This window comes from Mesoplodon bidens, assembly GCF_964165515.1.
Source record: "Mesoplodon bidens genome assembly, chromosome: 9".
Taxonomy (NCBI): Eukaryota; Metazoa; Chordata; class Mammalia; order Artiodactyla; family Ziphiidae; genus Mesoplodon; species Mesoplodon bidens.
Window position 1 is genome coordinate 84,694,025 of NC_138166.1, and position 21,243 is coordinate 84,715,267.

At 39.7% G+C, this 21,243-nt stretch overlaps 1 protein-coding gene across 1 annotated transcript; it reads left to right on the forward strand.

Moving 5' to 3' along the window:
- Window positions 1–768: 768 nt before the first annotated feature.
- SSMEM1 (serine rich single-pass membrane protein 1) lies at window positions 769–14,993 on the forward strand (the record flags this gene model as incomplete). The annotated part of the gene is made up of 4 exons (XM_081244144.1): window positions 769–951; window positions 5,435–5,489; window positions 7,089–7,667; window positions 14,968–14,993. 3 exons carry the CDS (start codon window positions 769–771, stop codon window positions 7,589–7,591), a joined length of 741 nt encoding a protein of 246 aa, XP_081100270.1. The 3' UTR covers window positions 7,592–7,667; window positions 14,968–14,993.
- Window positions 14,994–21,243: the final 6,250 nt, after the last annotated feature.

Consider the following 21,243-nt stretch of genomic DNA (forward strand, 5'->3'; position numbering starts at 1 on the left):
CTTGTGTCCCTCGGCTTGCAGGTGGCCCCTTCCTCTCTGTGTCCTCGCATGGCCTTTTTTTTCCCTGTGCTTGCACATCCCTTATGTCTCTTCCTTTTCTCATAAGAACACCAGTCATTTTGGATTAGGTCCCCATCCTTACGACTTCATTTAACCTTAATTACCTCTTTAAAGTCCTTATCTCCAATTATAGCCAAATTGGGGCTTGGGGCATCAACATAGGCATTTGGGGGAACACAATTCAGTCAATCATACATTAGAACTGTGTATGTTAATTTACAATGATATATATCAAAGAGACTGAAAAAATGAATGGATACCTCAGAGACTTAGATTTTAAAGACATTAAAGTACTTCCCTGGTGGTCCCTGGTGGTCTGCGCTTCCAATGCAGGGGGCATGAATTCGATCCCTGGTTGGGCAAGTTCTGCATGCCATGCGGTACAGCCAAAAAAAAAAAACACATGAAAATACTGTATTTAAAGAAAATACCGTGTATACAAGTTTCAGGACAAAAAAAGAAAAAAAGATTATGGCAGAATGCACCTAATTGAGATATGGGGCATATACCTTAAACTTTCATAGAAGTGATTTAGACAAATCTTCCAAAAACTTAGTAATCCAAGAAATGTTTGTCAGTTCCTGTCATAGTTACTGAAGAATATGTCATAATAGGTTGCCAAGGAAGTTGTCACACACATGGAGTGAAGTACTTCCCAGTCTTCTTCATCCCTTTAAGCATGTTTTATTTTCAAAGCAAGAAGCCATCATGGGAGACCTTTTTTCTTTATTTTGGGAGGTGGGTCCTCCCCCCATACCTGTAAATTTTACCATTCCAAATCAAGATTATGAATGCCAGAAGGATGACTCTTGCGGGACAATAGGGAACTTCCTGCTTTGGTATTTTGTCATTACGTTCGTCCTGATGCTGTTCTCTCGGGCTTCTGTCTGGGTAGGATATCCTTTTCCATTTTAAATAATATATTTACTGTATACTAGGGGATTTTCCATAAAATAAATTTATTTTACATTGGTGAAACTACTTTTTAAAAGTTTGTCTTCTAGTTTTAAAAACAATGCAGTATCATTCTAGAGAACCCAAGAATATAGAAAAGGATGAAGGAGAAAATTTAAACTACTGTAATCCTATTTCCTAGAGATAACCACTGTTAACATTTTGGAGTATGTTCTTCTAGTTTTTTTCTTTTTCTGTATCACAGTATCTCTCTCTTCATCTGTCTATCTTTGATCTTAGACGGTTGACATTATATTTTATATATTTTTATAACCTGCTTTTTAAAACTTAATATTATATTGTAATCATTCCTCAAATTATATTTACATAGCAGCACTCTTAGCGACTGCATAATTTTGTCTTATGGTTGCACCATAACAAATCTGCAATTTTGAGATATTTAGGTTGTTCTCAGTTTGTCCAAATGCTAAGTAATACTGGGATAAACTTCCCTACTGGTTAATGACCTCCAAATTCCTTTTGTAGCTGTGTGATTCTAATCAAAGATACAGAAGTTGTCATATTTATAGGTTACATGTTGTAGGATTTTGGGTTTTTAGAATGAGGCATTACACTCTCCACATAGAAAAAGATACAGAACTAAACTAAACAGAGCTAAAGTCACCACTCTAGACCACCTACTAGCAGAAAAAAATGCCATCCTAAGGAGTGAGATAGCCAACTTAATCAGGGCTGTGATGCTCCCACGTATTATGAGTAACTGAGCTCTTATAAATCGCTGATGTGGAATCCTTGCTGACCATTATTACCAGGCTGATGATTAATAAAACCACCACTGGGCTTCCCTGGTGGCGCAGTGGTTGAGAGTCTGCCTGCCGATGCAGGGGACACGGGTTCGTGCCCCGGTCTGGGAAGATCCCACGTGCCGCGGAGCGGCTGGGCCCGTGAGCCATGGCCACTGAGCCTGCGCGTCCGGAGCCTGTGCTCTGCAACGGGAGAGGCCACAACAGTGAGAGGCCCGTGTACCGCAAAAAAAAAAAAAACCTCAAAAAATAAAACCACCACCATTTAGCTTTACAGCCAGAGCACTAGGCTGGCAATGGTCAGCTAGGCTGAACGCTGTATCAGCTCTAGATGGAGAGGAGGAGGCTTGTTATGTCTATGCCAGCTGGATTCCATTGTAATAATCAAAGACTCTTCCCCTCGTCACCTCCTCCCCCTAAAAAGAAGTTTCATCTAAAGTCTAAATGCTTAAGATAGATACTTTGCCAAAAGAATATTTAGAATAGTGATAGCTTATACATGTCTCAGACTCCCTAGCTAAGTACATTGAATTTGTCTAGCCTGGCAAGAAAAGCTACTTTAGAAAATTAACAAAAAATTGAAATTCATTCTTGGCAATTTCATCCTGAAGACCCCTTGAGAGGTCTAAGTTCTTTCTCTGCTCCCTTGCTGGCATCAGCTTTTGGAGTCATAGAGCCCTGAGCTTCAAGGACCTCAAGAGAGCTTATGGTCCAGCCTCCTGCTTGTAGGCAAGTAAGATATCAGTATCCATCCTTTGTTTTTTTATTGATAAAGCCCAAAGAAATTAAGTGACTTGTCCAATGTCACATGAGTGGTTATGACAGAGAGGAGAATAGACCCAGGTTTCCTGCCATATCATTTGTTTGTTTCATAGCATAGTTGAAATGTTGAATTATATCTATTCAGTGCTGATTAAAACCTTAATTATCTTAGAGGTTTTGTCTTTCACTTTGTACCCTTATGGCAGCTATAATCCACTCAACTGCTTCTTCTAAAGGGTCCCAGATTTGAAATCTGAGAACCACATGAGAGCTAGTCAAAAAGGATGGAATTTTTCCTTCACTTTGAACTTCATTTTCTCTGCTAAATTATGAACATTTATTTACAAACCTTGAAGTAATGGTGAAAGCGTGATGGAAATGTGGTGGTAATTATCCTCAAACATGAAGCACACTGATTTCCTCTGGATTTGCCACTATCTAAGATGCACGTACCCTTTTGCTCTCAGAGATTATATATACTATATTTAGTTTATATATATTTTTAGTATTTATTCAGACAACTAGTGCTGGAATTTTTCCAAACAAAACCAGTCCAGGCTCCTCTTTTTGCATATGTGGAAACTGAGCTTAGGAGGTGTTAAGTGGCTTGGTAGAATCACAGTGGAAGAAAGGCAGAGCCATAGCCCAGATCTCACCACTGTCCTACCCTACACTTCAGGGCAGGCACTTCTGCTGTTTTCACTCAACTGAGTCTCACACAAAGACACTTAATAAAATGCTTTTGGTAACCACAGTTCATATGATTCCACTTAGCTTGATGTAAAATCTTTCTTTTGATTTTGTGATTATATTTTGATTTGACATCAAGTCAAATATGGAAGCTTTCCATGAAAAAGATATAAACCTAATAAGTGTTTTAAAACACTTTCCCCCCTGAATTACAAAAGTACCCATTATAGAAAATGTGGAAATTATAGGAAAGTAGAAAAAATGAAATAAAAACCACTCCAGATTATATAGAAATAATCAACTACTGTTAACTTTTTAAGGTTCATAAACTTCTAATCTTTTAATAATCGTCTCTATACATTTTAAATTTAAAATAAGGCCACCCAAAAACATTTTTAAAAAAGAGGTATCTTAAAAGAGGATTTCTGAAAGCTTTCAGAGAATGATTTCAGTAACCCAAAAAGCAAAGAGGTACCTCGTTAGAGAAACTTGCCTACCATTGTGGAGATCAGGTATTAAGAAAGGAATGGACCAAAGATCTTAGATTGCAGTTATGAATAACCAAGTGTGGTACTTTTCAACCCAGAGGCAGTATGACTTTCTACATAAATTCATTTTTTCCCTAATTGTAGACAATTTGAAGAATTAGAAGGAAAAAAAATCAGTTTCAACACTCAAAGCCACTATTGCTAACACTTGCGTACATCCCTTAGTCTTTTTTCTTTTCATATTTTTAGCTAACTTGTGATCATATGGCATATACAAATTTGCATCTTGATTTTTAACTTAATATAACATTTATTTCCTCATGTTAGAACGTACTTTTATTATAATTTTTACAACTATATATTGTATGATTACATCATAATTTATTTAACTATTGCCTCCTTTTTTAAAAATTAATTAATCTATTTATTTTTGGCTGCATTGGGTCTTCGTTGCTGCGCGCAGGCTTTCTCTAGTTGCGGTGAGCGGGGGCTACTCTTTGTTGCGGTGCTCAGGCTTCTCATTGCAGTGGCTTCTCTTGTTGTGGAGCACAGGCTTTAGGCACGAGAGCTTCAGTAGTTGTGGCTTGGGGGCTCAGTAGTTGTGGCTTGGGGGCTCTAGGGCGCAGGCTCAGTAGTTGTGGCACATAGGCTTTGTTGCTCCATAGCATGTGGGATCTTCCCAGACCAGGAGGGATCGAACCCTTGTCCCCTGCATTGGCAGGCGGATTCTTAACCACTGTGCCACCTGGGAGGTCTGAGCCTACTTTTGAATTTTGTATTTATATTACCCTAATTACATCGGGATAAATATTTCTGTACATAAAACTTTCTCTCTTTTGGAGTTTATTTCCCAGTGATAGATTCCCAGAATTATTATGTGCCAAAAGTGTTATGAGTATTTCTAACGTACTTGATATATTTTGAAAGAGTTGCTTTGTATGTGTATCTTTTAGCAAAACCATTTTCAGCATCAAAAAGTAGGACCTGTGAAAAATGGGACAAATATATTTATGGAGTATTGGGGCAGAATATTTGAAATTGGAACTATTCAAAGAAATCAATTTCTTCTAGTTGCCATGTTCACAGGTAATATATTATGGTTGCATTGTGGAGGAAAGTTTTGGAAGGATTTAGGAGATATAAGTCTATGAATTCATATAAAGATCTTAAAGAATTATCATAACATGACCTGATAAAATGTCCTTTAAAACGTAATTTAAAACTGGGACTTCCCTGGCGGTCCAGTGGTTAAGACTCTGCGCTTCCACTGCAGGGGACGTGGGTTTGATCCCTGGTCGGGGAACTAAGATCCCACAAGCTGTGCATCATGGCCAAAAAAAAAGTAATTTAAAACTAACCCTAGTGCTATCATATCTGTTTTTAAATGACATTTAAGCGACATTTCTCTATAAAATCAGTGAGTACAAGAAAACTTTGTAACTAATAGCTTCCCATCAGTATTATTTTCTTTCAATCTTTGTTCCATTTTGCTGGGTTCAAAACATTTTGGTAGATCCTGCTATCAAAGCATGGTCTTCTTAATGGGCAGCAGAAGTATGATCACAATAATAGGAACTCAGTAAGTATTTATTGAACTGCACTGTTTAAAATTAGACATTGTCAAAGGGCCCAAGGCAATAGTGTTTCTTAACAAGTAAATATGAGGGAAAAACAACCAACTGAGATCACTGTTACTAATCGATATTTCTGAAACAGATGTCTGAGAAGAAAAAGAATGAAGACAATGGGACAAGCAGTTCACTAAGTAAAGGTGAGAGCCAGTGCATATTGATATTGGACTATGATGAGAGAAATATGTGTTGTGTGTGGAAAGCAAACAACAGAGATAAATAGCCAAGAGTGTTATAGAGCCTCCCCAGACCTGTGGTGGCCCACTGGATGAACACCTTGCTTTGGTGCAGAAGGACTGCTTAGCTACTTCAGCAAAGCTGCTAGAGGCTATAAATCACTGGTAGGTAGAGCTCAAGCTGTCTTTTCATTTCTCAGCATTCTCCCGTCACACAGCTTGCCTTTCACACACATTTATTGCTAATGTTACCACAGGACTATGAGCTATATATGACATCTTTTTCAATAGCCTATAAATAGTGGTGTGCTGATAAATGTCTAACAACTGGCTCTCCAAAAATGTGTGTATATATCATTTAAAAATTTTTACTAATACAAAGGATGTGTATCAGACAATTTACAAATAATAAAACACATAATACACTTTATGGTAAATTCCATATAGACCACTGATTCTCACAAAATACTTTCTTTGATTATAGCCTTAGCCAACCTATAGCTGCAATAGATGAACGAGTGTAGTTCTAATATGCATGTTATTGATACTTTCCTTTAAGTTAAGGAGTAAGATGAAAGAAACAGAAAGATGTATGTTGGAACTTAACTTGGTTGTTAATGATGTGTATGACATCTTTGTTGAGCTGGATAATAGTTTTAGAATACTCTGGAAGAATATTTCCTCATTTTTGGGTGCTATTTACAATATAGCGGCTATAGGCATGACACCTTTAAATGTAATCTATGTCAGTAACATGCTCTCCATTACTTTAAGTCTAGACAATCAACAAAATCATAAATGAAGACCTGATTCTTAGTGCTTATTGATTTTTATCCCACCAAAACTAATTTCAGGTTACCAACATGATGTCACTGAACATAGGAGTTAGGAAGAGATGCACAGTAGCACATCATTGCATAGTATTTCCGATATCCAGAGACAACAGACATAAATAGTAGCTTCAAGAGCAAACCTCACAATAAAAATCTAGTAAAATAATTTAGGAAGTGATGAGTTTTGAGTATTTATTACATTTATTTGTAACAAATTGATTTAGTGGTGAGTTTATACAATTTAATTTTTACTAATAGCTGTGTTTAACAGCCATCTTGCAAAATTCCTGAAAGTTTATCAGTTCTTGTGAACTGGCTGGTGTGAGCCAACTCCAGCATACCAGTGTACAAAGAGAAGATCCTTTTTAGTTTTCTGCTACCCAAATCACATTCATATACATGCTTGCATCTTTAAGCCGTCAAGGCAAAGGTAAAAAGGTCCTTCTCTGGAAAAGTTTGGAGACCTTTCCCTTGATATTATATCAAGGGTCCATGAAACTTCAAAAGTAATATGTCAAGCATCTGTCTGATCCTTTTGGTTTTTAGGAGTTTTGGTATGGTACTGGCAAATGAAGTCAGCTGCCAGCACTTGCAAATGAGTGGGGAAAAGTGGTGGCTTGGCAAATGGCAGCAAAGAGTGAGCCCACGCCATAGGCTTCCTTTTTAGGTAAGATGAGATTATAGTAACCAGCAGTGTGCCTAACTTGTTGATTTGTTTCATTGTTGTTAGCAAGCAAAGATACTTCCTATAAGCGGCAAAACAAAGATGGTGCCTGGGATTCTTTGCAAATGATGACAAAACCAAAGCAGAACCAACTTACTCTTGTAACTGGGACTTCAGAAGACTCAGAAGTGTCTTTGGTCAATGCATATCTTAAACAAAGACGAGCGAGGCACCATTCTGAATTCAGCCGGGTGAGTCAGAACCAACCTGACAGTGATACTACTGAGTGTGAAGTATCTAACTCCGGAGCCTCCTCTTGGAAGGAGAGTGAAAATGAACACCACCAATCACCAGCCAGTACTAAGAAGAGAAAAATAGCTCAGAGGCGAAGGAATATGGGAGGTTGCCAAATCAGGGAAAGGCCCACCCTCCACTGCAAAGCCATGAGAACCAATGAATGGGTGACCCGCCATTTCCTTCAAAACACTTCATTAACAACCCCAATGAAGGGAGATATTCAAGAAGGAAATTCTGGACCTGGTATTAACATAAAATTCAGTAAATTTTGAATTTTATCCAGTCCTTACCTTACTTGAAGCCAAATGAAAGAGATGAATAAAACACACAAAATCACTAGAGCTCTAGGTGAGGAGGGTTTTACAATAAAGTCTCTATACTAACAATAAAAACATTCTTGGAATGCAAGAGATAAAATTTCAGATAATTCTTTGTCCAAAAACAGGCCAGTGAATTTGTTTATGGCACCATTAGAGCATCAAAGATCTGCATCCACTGTGATTTTTTATTCAGAAGAGCACAAGACAGATACTTTATGCCTTGAGTGTATGTATTTTGTTTATATCTGTAATACAAATAAGGAACCTCCTTGAAAACATATTTATGTTTAGAAACTATTTAAATTTATTCATATGTTTTGATTATCTGATTGACTGAATGAATTAGGTAATGTTGGTTGGAATAGAATTGGCTCATATTCTCCAGATCCATACTTACAGGTGGCTCTACCTGAGCTGTATTTTTTTTTTTTTTGGCTGCGAGGCTTGTGGGATCTTAGTTCCCCCATCAGGGATTGAAGCCAGGCCCTCGGCAGTGAGAGCATGGAGTCCTAACCACTGGACCGCCAGGGAATTCCCTACCTGAGCTGTATTGATGCACATGTGTCAGCTTGGGGCTGGTGAGGAGGAGCTGGAATGAGACTGGATTCCTAGAGTAGACCAGAAGGACAGCTAGGCCATGGGCTGTCCGTGGTTATTGTCCAAAGGGCATGACAAGTATTAAAGAAAAAATTATTCTGACATGTGTTAAAATGATAAGGAAGACTTTATTCAAGACTATTTGTAATAGGGGTCCAGTCTATTGCAACTGGGGAGAGAAATCAAGCTCAACTCCAAATACAGCAAGTTCAAGTGGGGATTTATAACCAAGGAGCAGGGTAAGGGTGTCAGTGGATGGAAAATTACTAAGAGGAGCCATCAAGGGTAGGGGGATTTCTACTAAATTGACCTGGCATGATTCTTGCTAAAGGCAGACCAAGGACTTATACAGCAGAGGTAGAGGATGAGGAACTTGATCAGATGTCAAGGGTGCTCAGATATCAAGGGTGGGGGACTGTCACTAAACTTAATTTGCAGAATTCTTGCTAAAACTGGACTGGGCAGCCAAAGATAGGATGGGCGCCAAGGTTGAGATCTGGATGAGAAGAGGGCTCAGAGGAGCCTAACTCAAATTTGTCAAAGAAAGAGTCTTTATTGAAAGTTAGCCGCAATCCAGACATAGTTGGGGCTGAGTTTTCCAGTTAGGCGGGGACCCCGGTGGTGGGGAATTCAAGCAGGCCTAGTAAATGGGTGGCTATTCTGGAGGATGGCAGAACCCCAAGTGGGATATAAAACAAGGCCCAGATCCCAGAGAAGAGGGCTGACAAGGACAAGATAAGCAGCAGGGGCTCTGCGCTGGAGTTCAAAGAAGGGTTTAAGTGTTAGGGATGGACTTGGATACTACATTGATAAAGACTGCAGCTTAATACTAAGAAGTGAGCCTTTTATGGGGTATTAGGAGAGATACAACAGAGCTATGACTGTGGGCTTGGGAGTTACTCCTGATAATTTCAAGTTCCTTAACTAATGGCAACAAAAATACCCGGGAGGCAATGTGGAAGCCCCAGCCATTGGAACTAGGCCACTAGAATCCAGGACATGGGGTGACATTTCTGAGCTTATTTGTGGAGACTGTCTTATTCAGATTTCCTCAGGATTGGAACAGGTCTGAGGCTGCAAGTGAAAAGAGGACAACTTCAAGTTGCATTTTAATGCATGTATTTGTTTGTGTATATATATATACACATACACATATATATATATATATATATATATATATATATATATATATATATATATATATATATATATATCTCCACCCTTAAAGATAGAGTCCATGACTTATCTGTATCTCTGTGACCCAGCACAGGGCCAGACAGCATGGCAGATAAATAATGCAGTTGAATCAATATGCAGAGGGATTCATGAATGCAAAAGGGAGGAACTGAGGAAAGTAGAGGCAGAGAAAGCAGGGCAGGGGCCAATATCTAAAATTTAGTGAATGATTCTGATATTTCTAACTTTATATGATCAAGATGCTCGTTATCTTGTTTATTTAAATAGCACCAAAACAAAACCCAAATACCAAAAGCCAAAAACACAAACTCAAAATATAGTAGTAAGTTGCAGGGGCAGGATTTAGACCCAAGTCATCTGACTTCAGAGTTTGGGCTCTTAATTACTGTGATCTTAGCCATTATTCTCTGAAGATGGAAAAATCCTGATTTCAAGGTAAGTCAGTTGCCACCTCCCACACAGCCATAAGTGATAGCCAAGCTGATAAAATCTCATCAGGAAGAGGAGGACGATGACTGTATTCTAGATAAGAGAGTACGATGGGTCCATGCCCCAAATGTGTTGCTTGTGGGTCTAAAATATAAGCAATGAACTATTATCTGAAAAGTCATGTATGTCAAAGACTACTACTTTTCATGGTCTCATCTATGGGGCTAGCACAGGTCAGAGTTGGGGGGTGGGAGATAGCTGTCCACTGGAAGAAGGAATCATGGATGAGTTAAACCAGGGGCTATAAATATGAAGGGATTAATTAGGGTAATTTGTAAGTACGTTAATCGAAAAACAGACCAAACACAGCTGGGAGGACAGCCAAAGCCAAGGAGAGAAATACACTGAATCAGAGGAATAAGGCAAGGGCATTGTAGGATGAGGAGCAAAAGCATGGCCAGGCTCATTGGAACTGAATTAATGAGCAAGGTACAGAACACGTGAAGTGGGAGATAGTTCGTGAAACTAGGGCTGCAAACATTAGTTGTGGCTTGGTGTTCATTGTATTCAGAGTCTGTGTGAGCTGTCAAGGTGGGGCCCCTGGGCTTCATAACAGTCCCTTCTTCAGTCTGTCCTTGCTGAATGGGATAAACCTGGGCAACTGTGGTTCTTATGGTAGAAGGTTGTAACCTGTTTGGGTAGCTTGCTTGTGGGGAGGCATGGAATTCTTGGGCTTGCTTCCTATCTGTGGTCCATCCATGCAACTAAATGGTCAGAACTGACGTGTGTAGCAATGTCCACCTACATCAAGCATCACAACTCTTGTCAGGAACTGTGAGGGTGGGAACTATGGGATGCAGGGAAGTTTTTTGTTTTTTTTTAAACAATATATTCTTTTTAAAATTTAATTTATTTTTCGCTGTGTTGGGTCTTCATTGCTGCTCAGGCTTTGTCTAGTTGAGGCGAGCGGGGGCTACTCTGTGTTGCAGTGTGCGGGTGTGTCATTGCGGTGGCTTCTCTTGTTGCAGAGCACGGGCTCTAGGCGCGCAGGCTTCAGTAGTTGTGGTGTATGGGCTCAGTAGTTGTGGCTCGAGTGCTCTAGAGCGCAGGCTCAGTAGTTGTGGCACATGGGCTTAGTTGCCCTGCGGCACGTGAGATCTTCCTTGATCAGGGCTCGAATCTGTGTCCCCTGCGTTGGCAGGTGGATTCTTAACCACTGCACCACCAGGGAAGCCCAGGGAAGGTTTTAACTGAGATGGATGTGGCAAAAAATGAGAGTATACACATAGGAGGTGTTTGGAGGGGGGTTGGGGAATAGGGGAACTGGAAACTGTAACTACACGGTAGATAGTCTCAAAGTCTGAACCTCTGCCCTCCAAGATTGGGTGGTGTGGTTTTGGTGGAAGGAGAGGCAAGCCAGTAGCAATAACAGCAACAATAATAATACTGATAATAGATGACATTTAGAGAGTGCTTGCTATATGCCAGGCACCAAAGTAAGCATTTTATAAGGATTAATTTACCCTTCACAAACTTGCATCCAATTTTATGGATGATGAAACCGAGGCTCAGGGAAATTAAATGATATACCCAAGGTCATAGAGCTGGTGAGTTGGGGAGCTGGGTCTTGGGTTTTGTCTGATCACAAAGATTTTGTTTTTACCGTGATGATAACACATTATCCATGTTCTTAATGAACAGTGATTAGATAAGAACTTGAGAGACCAGACACCAAATACCAAACTGAGTCCAGAGACTAGAGAAGGACTGTTCATGGAAAATGGAGCCAAGGGTCAGAAGCTGAGCAGAGATGGGAGCAGTTAAGTAAAGCAGGGGAGGGCTGACGCTGTTCAGTGGAGAGGCCTTATAGCATCATCTTGCCTCATTTGCAGTGAGTAAGGCTGGACAACTATCAGTAGATTAGGCAGAAACTCAGGGTGGGCTTTTGAAAAAAGAAGGGAAATGGAAACTTAGCTGAAAGGGTTGGTGAAGGTAAGAATGAGCTTTGTACTGAATGTTGAGGAATAGGAGGCAGTAGTGACTAGAGCAGTGAGGTTGATGGCCAAAGTTTTGAGAGAATTGGGGGAGGACACCATCAAGAAAACCACATAGCTACAGCTCCTTCCACTGTTACTGACCCTCCCGCCTAGGGCCCCCAAAATGGTCCTCCTGCCTGGTGTCATTGGAGCCAACAGAATGAGACTGAGTTTGGTTCAAAAGGAAAGAAAGCTTTTTTCTTTGATCAAAGAATGGGGAGGTGTGACCTCTCGCTCTAGAGTCCACACTCTTCCCAGCAGGCTCTGGGCAGGGCTGCTGTATAGGGATCTTGTCAGCAGGGAGGGAGGCAGAGAGCTTGTGGGGCCGGCACAGCTGCTCTGCGCAAGGCTCCCGATTGCAGTGCTGGGCGCAGCGCCTCTGCACACGGCCTGCTGCCGCCGCCATCTTGAATTGCAGTGTCGGGCGCAGAGCTTCTGCGCGCGGCCCACCGAGCTGAGGTGTCCAAGCGGCCATTTTGTACTAGCAGCTCTGGGCTGCAGTGCCGCGTGCGAGGCTGCTGCGCGCAGTACTCCATTTGCAACTGCAACAAGGCAAGGCACAAAGGAAAAGGAAAAAAAAGGTTAGACTTTATTACCCAGATTCTATTTTTATTTCCTGGGAATTTTTAATGGGCTTTGCTGGTGACACCACCGCCATCCCTTTCTCTCACAAAAGAATACTATCTCCCAACAGATTCCAGGGTAGTGTTTTCAAAACAGCGACCCATTAATAGATTGTGTAATCAATTTAGTGGTTAGTGACTAGCATTTAGTAACGAATGAATAGAAAATAACAGTGTCGCACATAATAAAGGTAAGTATTGTTTTTGTTTTAGTGTGTGTGTACTGAGTTGCAATCAATGCAAAAAGTGTTTCTTACTACAGTAGGTTAGAAAATAGGAGCCACTGCTCTGGAGGAGTTTTCTTTGTCATTTTCTGTATTCGCCAGCTATTCCACTACGTTAGTGAAGGCAGGTGTCACTCTATGCATTCATGATTGTTGTATGCTAGCAATTAGTAAATCGTCACTCAGACACTAAAGGATGGACCAACTGTCTAGATTAGTGAAAAGCTTGAATTAAATTATACAACTTTAAAAGAACTTGAGATTTATTATTTTCAAATAGAGTAAGTGAAAGCAAGCTAACCAACTGTTGCCTGGTACACAGGGGTGGGTTTTGCCTTGGTGAATAAACATGAGTAATTTGTAATTGACATTTCAAAGAAGCCTTAGAAACAGGCCAGCCTTTGTTTAAATCATAATTACCCTGTTTGTATGTAAAAGGATACTTCTAAAGCTTTTCAAAACAACTGGTTCTTTTAAGTAGATAATTATTCCCTTTCCAATCTTGTTTACACTATTCAGAACTGCAGTGAATTCTTTTTTTTTTTCCATAGATAGTACAAAGGTTAACTTCAGCCAGCCCTTCCTCAAATTATCACAAATTCCCAATTAGTGAATTCTAAACAGGGTTTCCCTGTAACAATATACCAAAGACTTGTATGATGTGTTCTTTATTGCTTTGAATAACATCTGACAAGTTTCCAAGTACCAGGCCACCTGGATATTCTCTATCTGTCAGGAACATATGGTCACAGAGGTGCATTGGAGGGTAAGAGGAAATACAAATCAGGCACAAACATGCAGGGGTAGTGAAGGAGACAAAAGGGAGAAAATGTCCCTCCTCTTTTTTTTAGTATCTAATACCAACTGAAGTGTACATTTATAGACACTTTTTACTGTAAAGAAGAGTTGCACTTTAAATTTCACAAAGCTACAGATGGAAATAGAAAACCGAACTTTTTTGTATGAGACTGGAAGTTATTAGAGAGGCCCAGAGAAGCTGGCAAAAAAAAGACGTATTCCAAAAAAAAAATTATACTTGTCCTTTTTTGCATAACATTTCTCACTGCAGATTTCCACTCAGTGAACAAAAGGAAGTGCATGAAATACTTAAAAACAAAAACAAAAATGTTATAATCCCAGACAGTACTGTTTTCTAGTTCTTATCTTTTATCTTCTGAGCTTGGCCTCTTTCACAGGCAGACCCTCAAGCTGCCTGATTACAGGGGCCTGTTGTCTATAATTGTCTTTGTTTATTAGGGCTCTCTGTCACTATGAAGTTTCATGTGTTCAAAATCTTGATTTAGCAGTGAGAACATCAGGCAGGGAGCCAACTCTGCTACTAATTAGTGTAAACTAAAAGAGGGAAGCAGGGAGATAAAAACCAGGTCCCAGTGGAAGGGTCTGTAGCCAGGGTTAGTAAAAGTGACGTGGCAGGTCAGAGGGTTGAATGAGACAAAAGCGCTTGGAGAAATGCAACTTAGGGTCAGAGTCTTTTTGTCTCTTTGATTGCACCCCTTCAGATGCAGCAAGCATCTGTGGTAGCCTCCATCAATTGTTTTCCTTCTGTTCCAGCTCCCCATTTTGTTCCACTGTTCTCCTTCCCTTATAGGACTTAGGTCCCAGTCGGTCTAAGTCAACCAGGGTGGTGCCATTCCCCTTGTCAGTGAGTGGTTCATGCATGGGCATGTGATCTAATTCTGGAAAGGGAAGTTTGCTGGTGGGGGCTTTCTGAGAAAAGTCTCTTCAGTCTTAAAAAAGACCTGCACTGGGACGAAATTGTCCCTTTTCGTTTGGCGGGTGATGTTGATGACTTCAACTGTGACAGGTACCTGTGTCCATAAGAACATTAGTCTAAACATATCAAAGTGAAAATATGGAAAAGTGTAGGTCCTGAGCTGCTAAATTAAGAAATTCTGGAATCATCCTACTTTTGGACTTTTTGTTAGGCAAGAAAATTTCCCTTATTAATCATTTTAAGTTGACTTTTCTTTTACTTGCAGCCATTATGGAGTCTTAATCATCTTTTATCCTCTATAATTTCTAGAGCAGCTCCTTTTTCCTATTATAAGGTGCTCAGATGTTAAATAAATACTAAGTAAGTACATGTACTCCTTTGATGGAGCCTGTGGTGGTGATGGTGAGAGCTGTTAATAGCTGAGAAAAGGTCTTTATAAATGTCGTGGACTTTTTGGGTTGACTGCCTCATCCCTTTTCTTTTCTAGGAGCCTCTTTTTTTCCCTGATTCTCATGCATGTTGTTACAGTGTGATCCTGCCTGTTTCCATCCCTTCACCCTGTCCAGGCATTGATTTCAGTAGGACGTTCTTCCAATCAAAGTTCCTTCCTGAGAATTTGGAATTGGGACCAGGACAGAGATCAGTCTCCTTAGGTGACTGGACTTAGAGCAGAGCAGATTTTCATGTTTCCCTTCATATAGATTGGAAACGAGGGAAAGCAAGTTGTAACAAGAACAAAAGAATGAAGCAGAGAAGGGCAGAGAGATGCAATGGAAAGTTCTGATGGTTTTCAAGTCCCTGGTTCCAGTTAATTCCTAAGGCCAATCTGTTTACCCTCTCATAGGCATCATGACACTTCACTCGCTGCCTCTTATAATAAGTTCCCCTTTTTGCTTATGCTAACTCAAGTGAATTTCTATTACTGGAAACCAAAAGAATCCTTATAACAGTGGTGTGCTGGTAAATGTTTAACAATCGGCTCTGATTGTTGAAAGCCCTGATTTTGTAGCACTTGCTGATTTCTGTGATATAAATACTCCCACTGTTGCTTATTTCACGTTAACAAAGTGACATCACTGAACGTGGAGTTGGGAAGAAATGAGCACAGTGGCTCTGGTGAGCTGGTCTGTGACAACTCCAGCACCGCCTAAAGAATACAACACACAGCATGCTTTTCAGAAAATCCGTGTTAAATGGGAGGTTCAAGGATATACACTGATGGCTGCTAAGCTGGGAATTCCGGTATTAAAATCTTTTAATTAATTTTAAATGTGCAGAGTCTTGGGACTCAGGGAATAGAGGAAGTAGGATTAAGTTCTTAAATATTGAAAAAAAACTTTAAAAAGTATTCTAGTGATTTGGGTGTATTGGGACTAGGTGGGAGGTAGGGAGCTTGGACTGAGGAAGGAAAAGAGGCTGGGAGTGTAGCTGGAAAGATGGGGAAGAAGGTGGCCTGTGTGAGGGCAGGGTCCAGGCCTTGACAAAAAGGAGAATATCACATTCTGCAGGTGAAGGCAGGCATTCTAGGGGTGAGAAGCCAAGGCTACCTGGTACCCCAGGCCACCACACCAACAAAGGACTAAATTAGGTCATTTGGCTATCGCCCGTAAAATCTCCTGACCTGCTTTGCTTTTGTCTGAAGTTCCTTTAAAGAGAGTAAAGCCTTTTATTACACAATTAAAGATAAGAAGGTATAAAATGTATATGCAGGGTTGGAGTAATACATTTATTGCGAATGAGTTCAAATAATCAATCAGTAAGTCGGGCATCATATCCTTCCCTCCTTTTGATGAGGGGAAGTTGGGAGGGGTGGAGAAAGATGGTATCAGGACTTTAAGAAGCCCCTTCCAAGCCTAACCACCTTCGCACACTTGATTCCTCTGCCTGAAACACCAGTCACCAAATCTTCAAATGTTGGACTCTTCAAATGTTGAACCACTCCTCAATTTTAAGACCAACCTCAAAGATCACCCCTCTAACATTTTCTGTGGATCTCCCAGGAAAGTTGGGTTCCCACAGTTGAGACCCCTGTTGTAGCCCATCATATCTTGCTATCATGAACCCCCAGTCTTTCCTCTCATAGGTTTGATGTTCAAAAACTGGATTTTTTGGACATTATGCATTGACACTCCTAAACCCCAGAACTTGGATTTTTGTACTTGAGCTCATGAATGAACATTTCAAATGACTGCATTGTTTAGTTTCAGTGGCATCAATATCTTTGTTCATTGGTGTTTGTACATCTATTTGAATAGTTAGTCCTTGACATTTATACATGGAAAAATGAATGTGTCGATGTTAGTGATAAGAAGAATAGATTTTATAGATTTAGTTCACTTGAGACAAAGCTGGAAATCATTAGACATGCTGGAAGGGGTGCATTTTAGCATCAATTACATATTTGTACTTAAGCCTGTTGACTCTGCTCATTTGTAGAAAAAGAAGATCAAAATTAAAGAACACATATAAAATGCTGGAAAATATATTCCTGAAGAATATATCTGAAAGGTGATGTGAACTAATTCCTTATATAAAAATTAATTCCAGATGGAACAAAATTGAAAGATAAAACAAGGAAACCATAAAAGTACTAGAAAAACGCACTAGTAAAAAGTATCCTAATCTCAAGTAGGGAAGACTTTTCCAAGCACAGTACAAATAAAATCCAGAAGCCTGGGCACTAGTGGAAGAGTGTACACTGTTACAGCCTTCAAGAGAAGGATTTAGCAATTCAAATCCAAAAACTTACAGATATGAACCTCTCACCTACTATTCTACTTTTAGGAATTTATTTTAAGGAGATCATCATGGATATACACAAAGATTTACCTAGTATTTATATTGTTTCAAATGATAAAAAATTAGAAAAATCCTAGTGTCTTCTAATTGTCAACTGGTTAAATCAAATCCACACCAACCAAAGATAAGGGGAACATTGGGACTTCCCTGGTGGTCCATTGGTTAAGACTCTACGTTTCCAATGCAGGGGGCAAGGGTTTGATCCCTGGTTGGGGAACTAAGATCCCACATGCCATGCAGTGTGGCCAAAAAAAAAAATTAATATACACTATTCAACAACTTGCCTTTTTTGCTTATAAATATATTTTGACATCATTCCATATAAGTTCATAAAGACCTATATCATATCTTTTTATTTTTATTTTTATTTTTTTGCGGTACGCGGGCCTCTCACCGCTGCGGCCTCTCCCGATGCAGAGCACAGGCTCCAGACGCGCAGGCCCAGCAGCCATGGCCCACGGGCCCAGCCGCTCCGCGGCACGTGGGATCCTCCCAGACCTGGGCACGAACCTGCGTCCCCCGCATTGGCAGGCGGACTCCCAACCACCGCGCCACCAGGGAAGCCCTATCATATCTTTTTAATGGTTGCATAGTATTCCATTGTATAGCTATATCATAATTTGTTGAATGAGTTTCTTATCAATGAGCATTTATTGGTAACCTAAGTATATGTACTGACATGGAAAGATGTCCAAATTATATATAGAGAGAATGTATATATATTTCTTTTCCTTTCCAGCTCTAAAAATGTATGACTGTGTAGATCCACTTTTAATTTAGAGTTGCATGGTTTGACTCTTAATTATAAGCTATATTATAATTATACTTTTTTTTTTTTTTTTTTTTTTTTTTGCGGTAGGCGGGCCTCTCACTGTTGTGGCCTCTCCCCTTGCAGAGCACAGGCTCCGGATGCGCAGGCTCAGCAGCCATGGCTCACGGGCCCAGCCACTCTGCGGCATGTGGGATCTTCCCAGACCGGGGCACGAACCCGTGTCCCCTGCATCGGCAGGCGGACTCTCAACCACTGCGCCACCAGGGAAGCCCTATAATTATACTTTTTTTTTTTTCTTTTTTTCTTTTTGTGGTATGCGGGCCTCTCACTGTTGTGGCCTCTCCCGTTGCGGAGCACAGGCTCCGGACGCGCAGGCCCAGCGGCCACGGCTCACGGGCCCAGCCGCTCCGCGGCATATGGGATCCTCCCAGACCGGGGCACGAACCCGTATCCCCTGCATCGGCAGGCGGACTCTCAACCACTGCGCCACCAGGGAGGCCCTAATTATACTTTTAATGTATACATGTTAATTGCATCTCTCCATCTACTGTAAACTGTAAGCTCTTTGGAATGAGGAATTATCTTCACTTCTGTGTTTTCCAAAACGCCTATAAAAACATTTGGCACTCACTTGGGAAAACAATTTGGCAGATCCTAAAAAAGTTAAATGTAAGAGTTACCCTCTGCCCCAGCAATCCACTCTTTTACTTACTTAATTCATTAAATTTAAATTTTGAATATGATTCAAAATTTCTATCTCTTTTATATCAACTAGTTTTTTTCTTTTTACCTTTTGGCCCCCTTTGCCCAAGTAATATTTTTTTTTAGCAAATCAGGAGCTTTTTATTCTTTGAAAAAAAGTTTCTTGACATTTAAAAAAAAATCTTGATGAAGATCTTGAAAGGAAATTTCTAATTGCAAGTAATGTCAGTGTCATCTTTTTAAAATTTTTGATTCTGTAAACTTTATATACAAATGAAGCAACCGCTAAATTCTACAGCTTTAAAAATTACATACCCATCACCATCGTTTGACAATTTCATCGAGAGAATATAGATGAGAGCTTAGCCAAAAAATTAAAAACACATCTTTTTGTATTTGGATTTTCTCAGGGGAAATACCCCACAACACTGCATCTTCTGTTTGAGCATATATGGCATCTCCCCTGAGCCTGGTCTTCTCCACATATGATAGGAATAAGTGTGGAAAAGTAAATATAGCAAGTATTTGTTTTAGTGAAACCTTTAGAACCTATGTCTGAGGCTAGATTGGACACTAAGCCCAGGGACTTATAAAGGCCAAGCCTGCGCTCTGAGGTTTCAGCCCTTGATATTCCCTATGAGTTGAGAAAAATAATGATTTTTGCCTTTGTGTGTGTGCAAATTTATGTGTTTTTTTCTCATGTTTTAATTGAAGTATAGTTGATTTACAGTACTGTGTTTGTTTCATATGTACAGCATAGTGATTCAGTATTTTTGCAGATTATACTCCATTATAAGTTATTATAACATAATGGGTATAATTGCCTGTGCTATACAGTATATCCTTGTTGCTTACTAAATATATGTTTAAGTTAAAAAGTAAGTTGGAGGGCTTCCCTGGTGGCGCAGTGGTTGGGAGTCCGCCTGCTGATGCAGGGGACGCGGGTTCGTGCCCTGGTCTGGGAGGATCCCACGTGCCGCGGAGCGGCTGGGCCTGTGAGCCCTGGCCGCTGGGCCTGCGTGTCTGGAGCCTGTGCTCCGCAACGGGGGAGGCCACAGCAGTGAGAGGCCTGTGTACCGCAAAAAAAAAAAAAAAAAAAGTAAGTTGGACAGTAGGTATAGTCTTGTCTAAAATCTTGTAAAAGAAAAATATAAGCTGATTAATATATACACAGAAAAAAAATTTCTGATAAGATGTATATACCCAACTGATAATAATCATCAGAGATACAGATTGGGACAGGGCAGGGGGCAACATGAGAGGTAGTCATATTTTTGCTATAATTTTCAGCAATATTTGAATGTTTTTACTATGAGAATATTATTTTAGAAGCAGAAAAATATGTAAAAAGTATACAAAGGCAGTATAGGAGTGTTCCTTATAATATGCTTTGAAATAGTGAAAAATTGGATGTCATATACAAGGGATTGGTTAAATAAATTATAATATATCCATATCATGGAATATAATTTAGCTCTCCCCCAAATATAGTATCATCTCACACTTACAAAAGTAACCAGTAATAACAGTATGTTTTTTTTTTTTTTTTTTTTTTTTTTTTTTTTTGCGGTACGCGGGCCTCTCACCGTTGTGGCCTCTCCCGTTGCGGAGCACAGGCTCCGGATGCGCAGGCTCAGCGGCCATGGCTCACGGGCCCAGCTGCTCCGCGGCATATGGGATCCTCCCGGACCGGGGCATGAACCCGTATCCCCTGCATCGGCAGGCGGACTCTCAACCACTGCGCCACCAGGGAGGCCCCCAGTATGTTTTTATATAGCTCAAACTGTTAATTATCTCTAGGGATACCTTAACTTTCTGAGTTATTTCTGTAATGTTTCAATTCTTAATGAGCAACATGAATTATTTTTGCAATTGGAATAAAGGACTATTATTTAATGCATATTGAAATTAGGAATTTTATAATATATTTTAGCTCTTAAGAATTAACTACCCCACCCTGTTATATCAGGTAAATCTATTGTTTAACTATTATGCATTAGACTTTTGTATACATTTCCAGGAATGTATAATGTATTTTAGTTGAAGACTATTTGTTTAGATATCACTTTTTTTCCTCTAGATCAGTGCTATCCAATAGAAATTTAATGCAAGCCACATGTATCATTTTAAATTATCTAATAACTACATTTAAAAAAGTAAAAGGAAACAGGTGCAATTAATTTTAATAATATAATTTATTAACCCAATATATCTAAAATACTATCATTTTGATGTGTAATGAATATAAAGATTATTAATGACATGTTTTACATTCTAATTTTCATACTAAGTCTTTGAAATCTGGTGTGTATTTTTATACTTGCAGTATATCTCAATTTGGGTGCTAAATTTTTGACAGTTAAAATGTCCTACCAAAACATTACATTGTTTTTAAAGGAAGAATATTTTACACTGCTTCAGTTTTTAAATTTGAGTTAAAATTAATTAAAAATTAAAAAAAATCAATTCCCCAGTCACACTAGTCATATT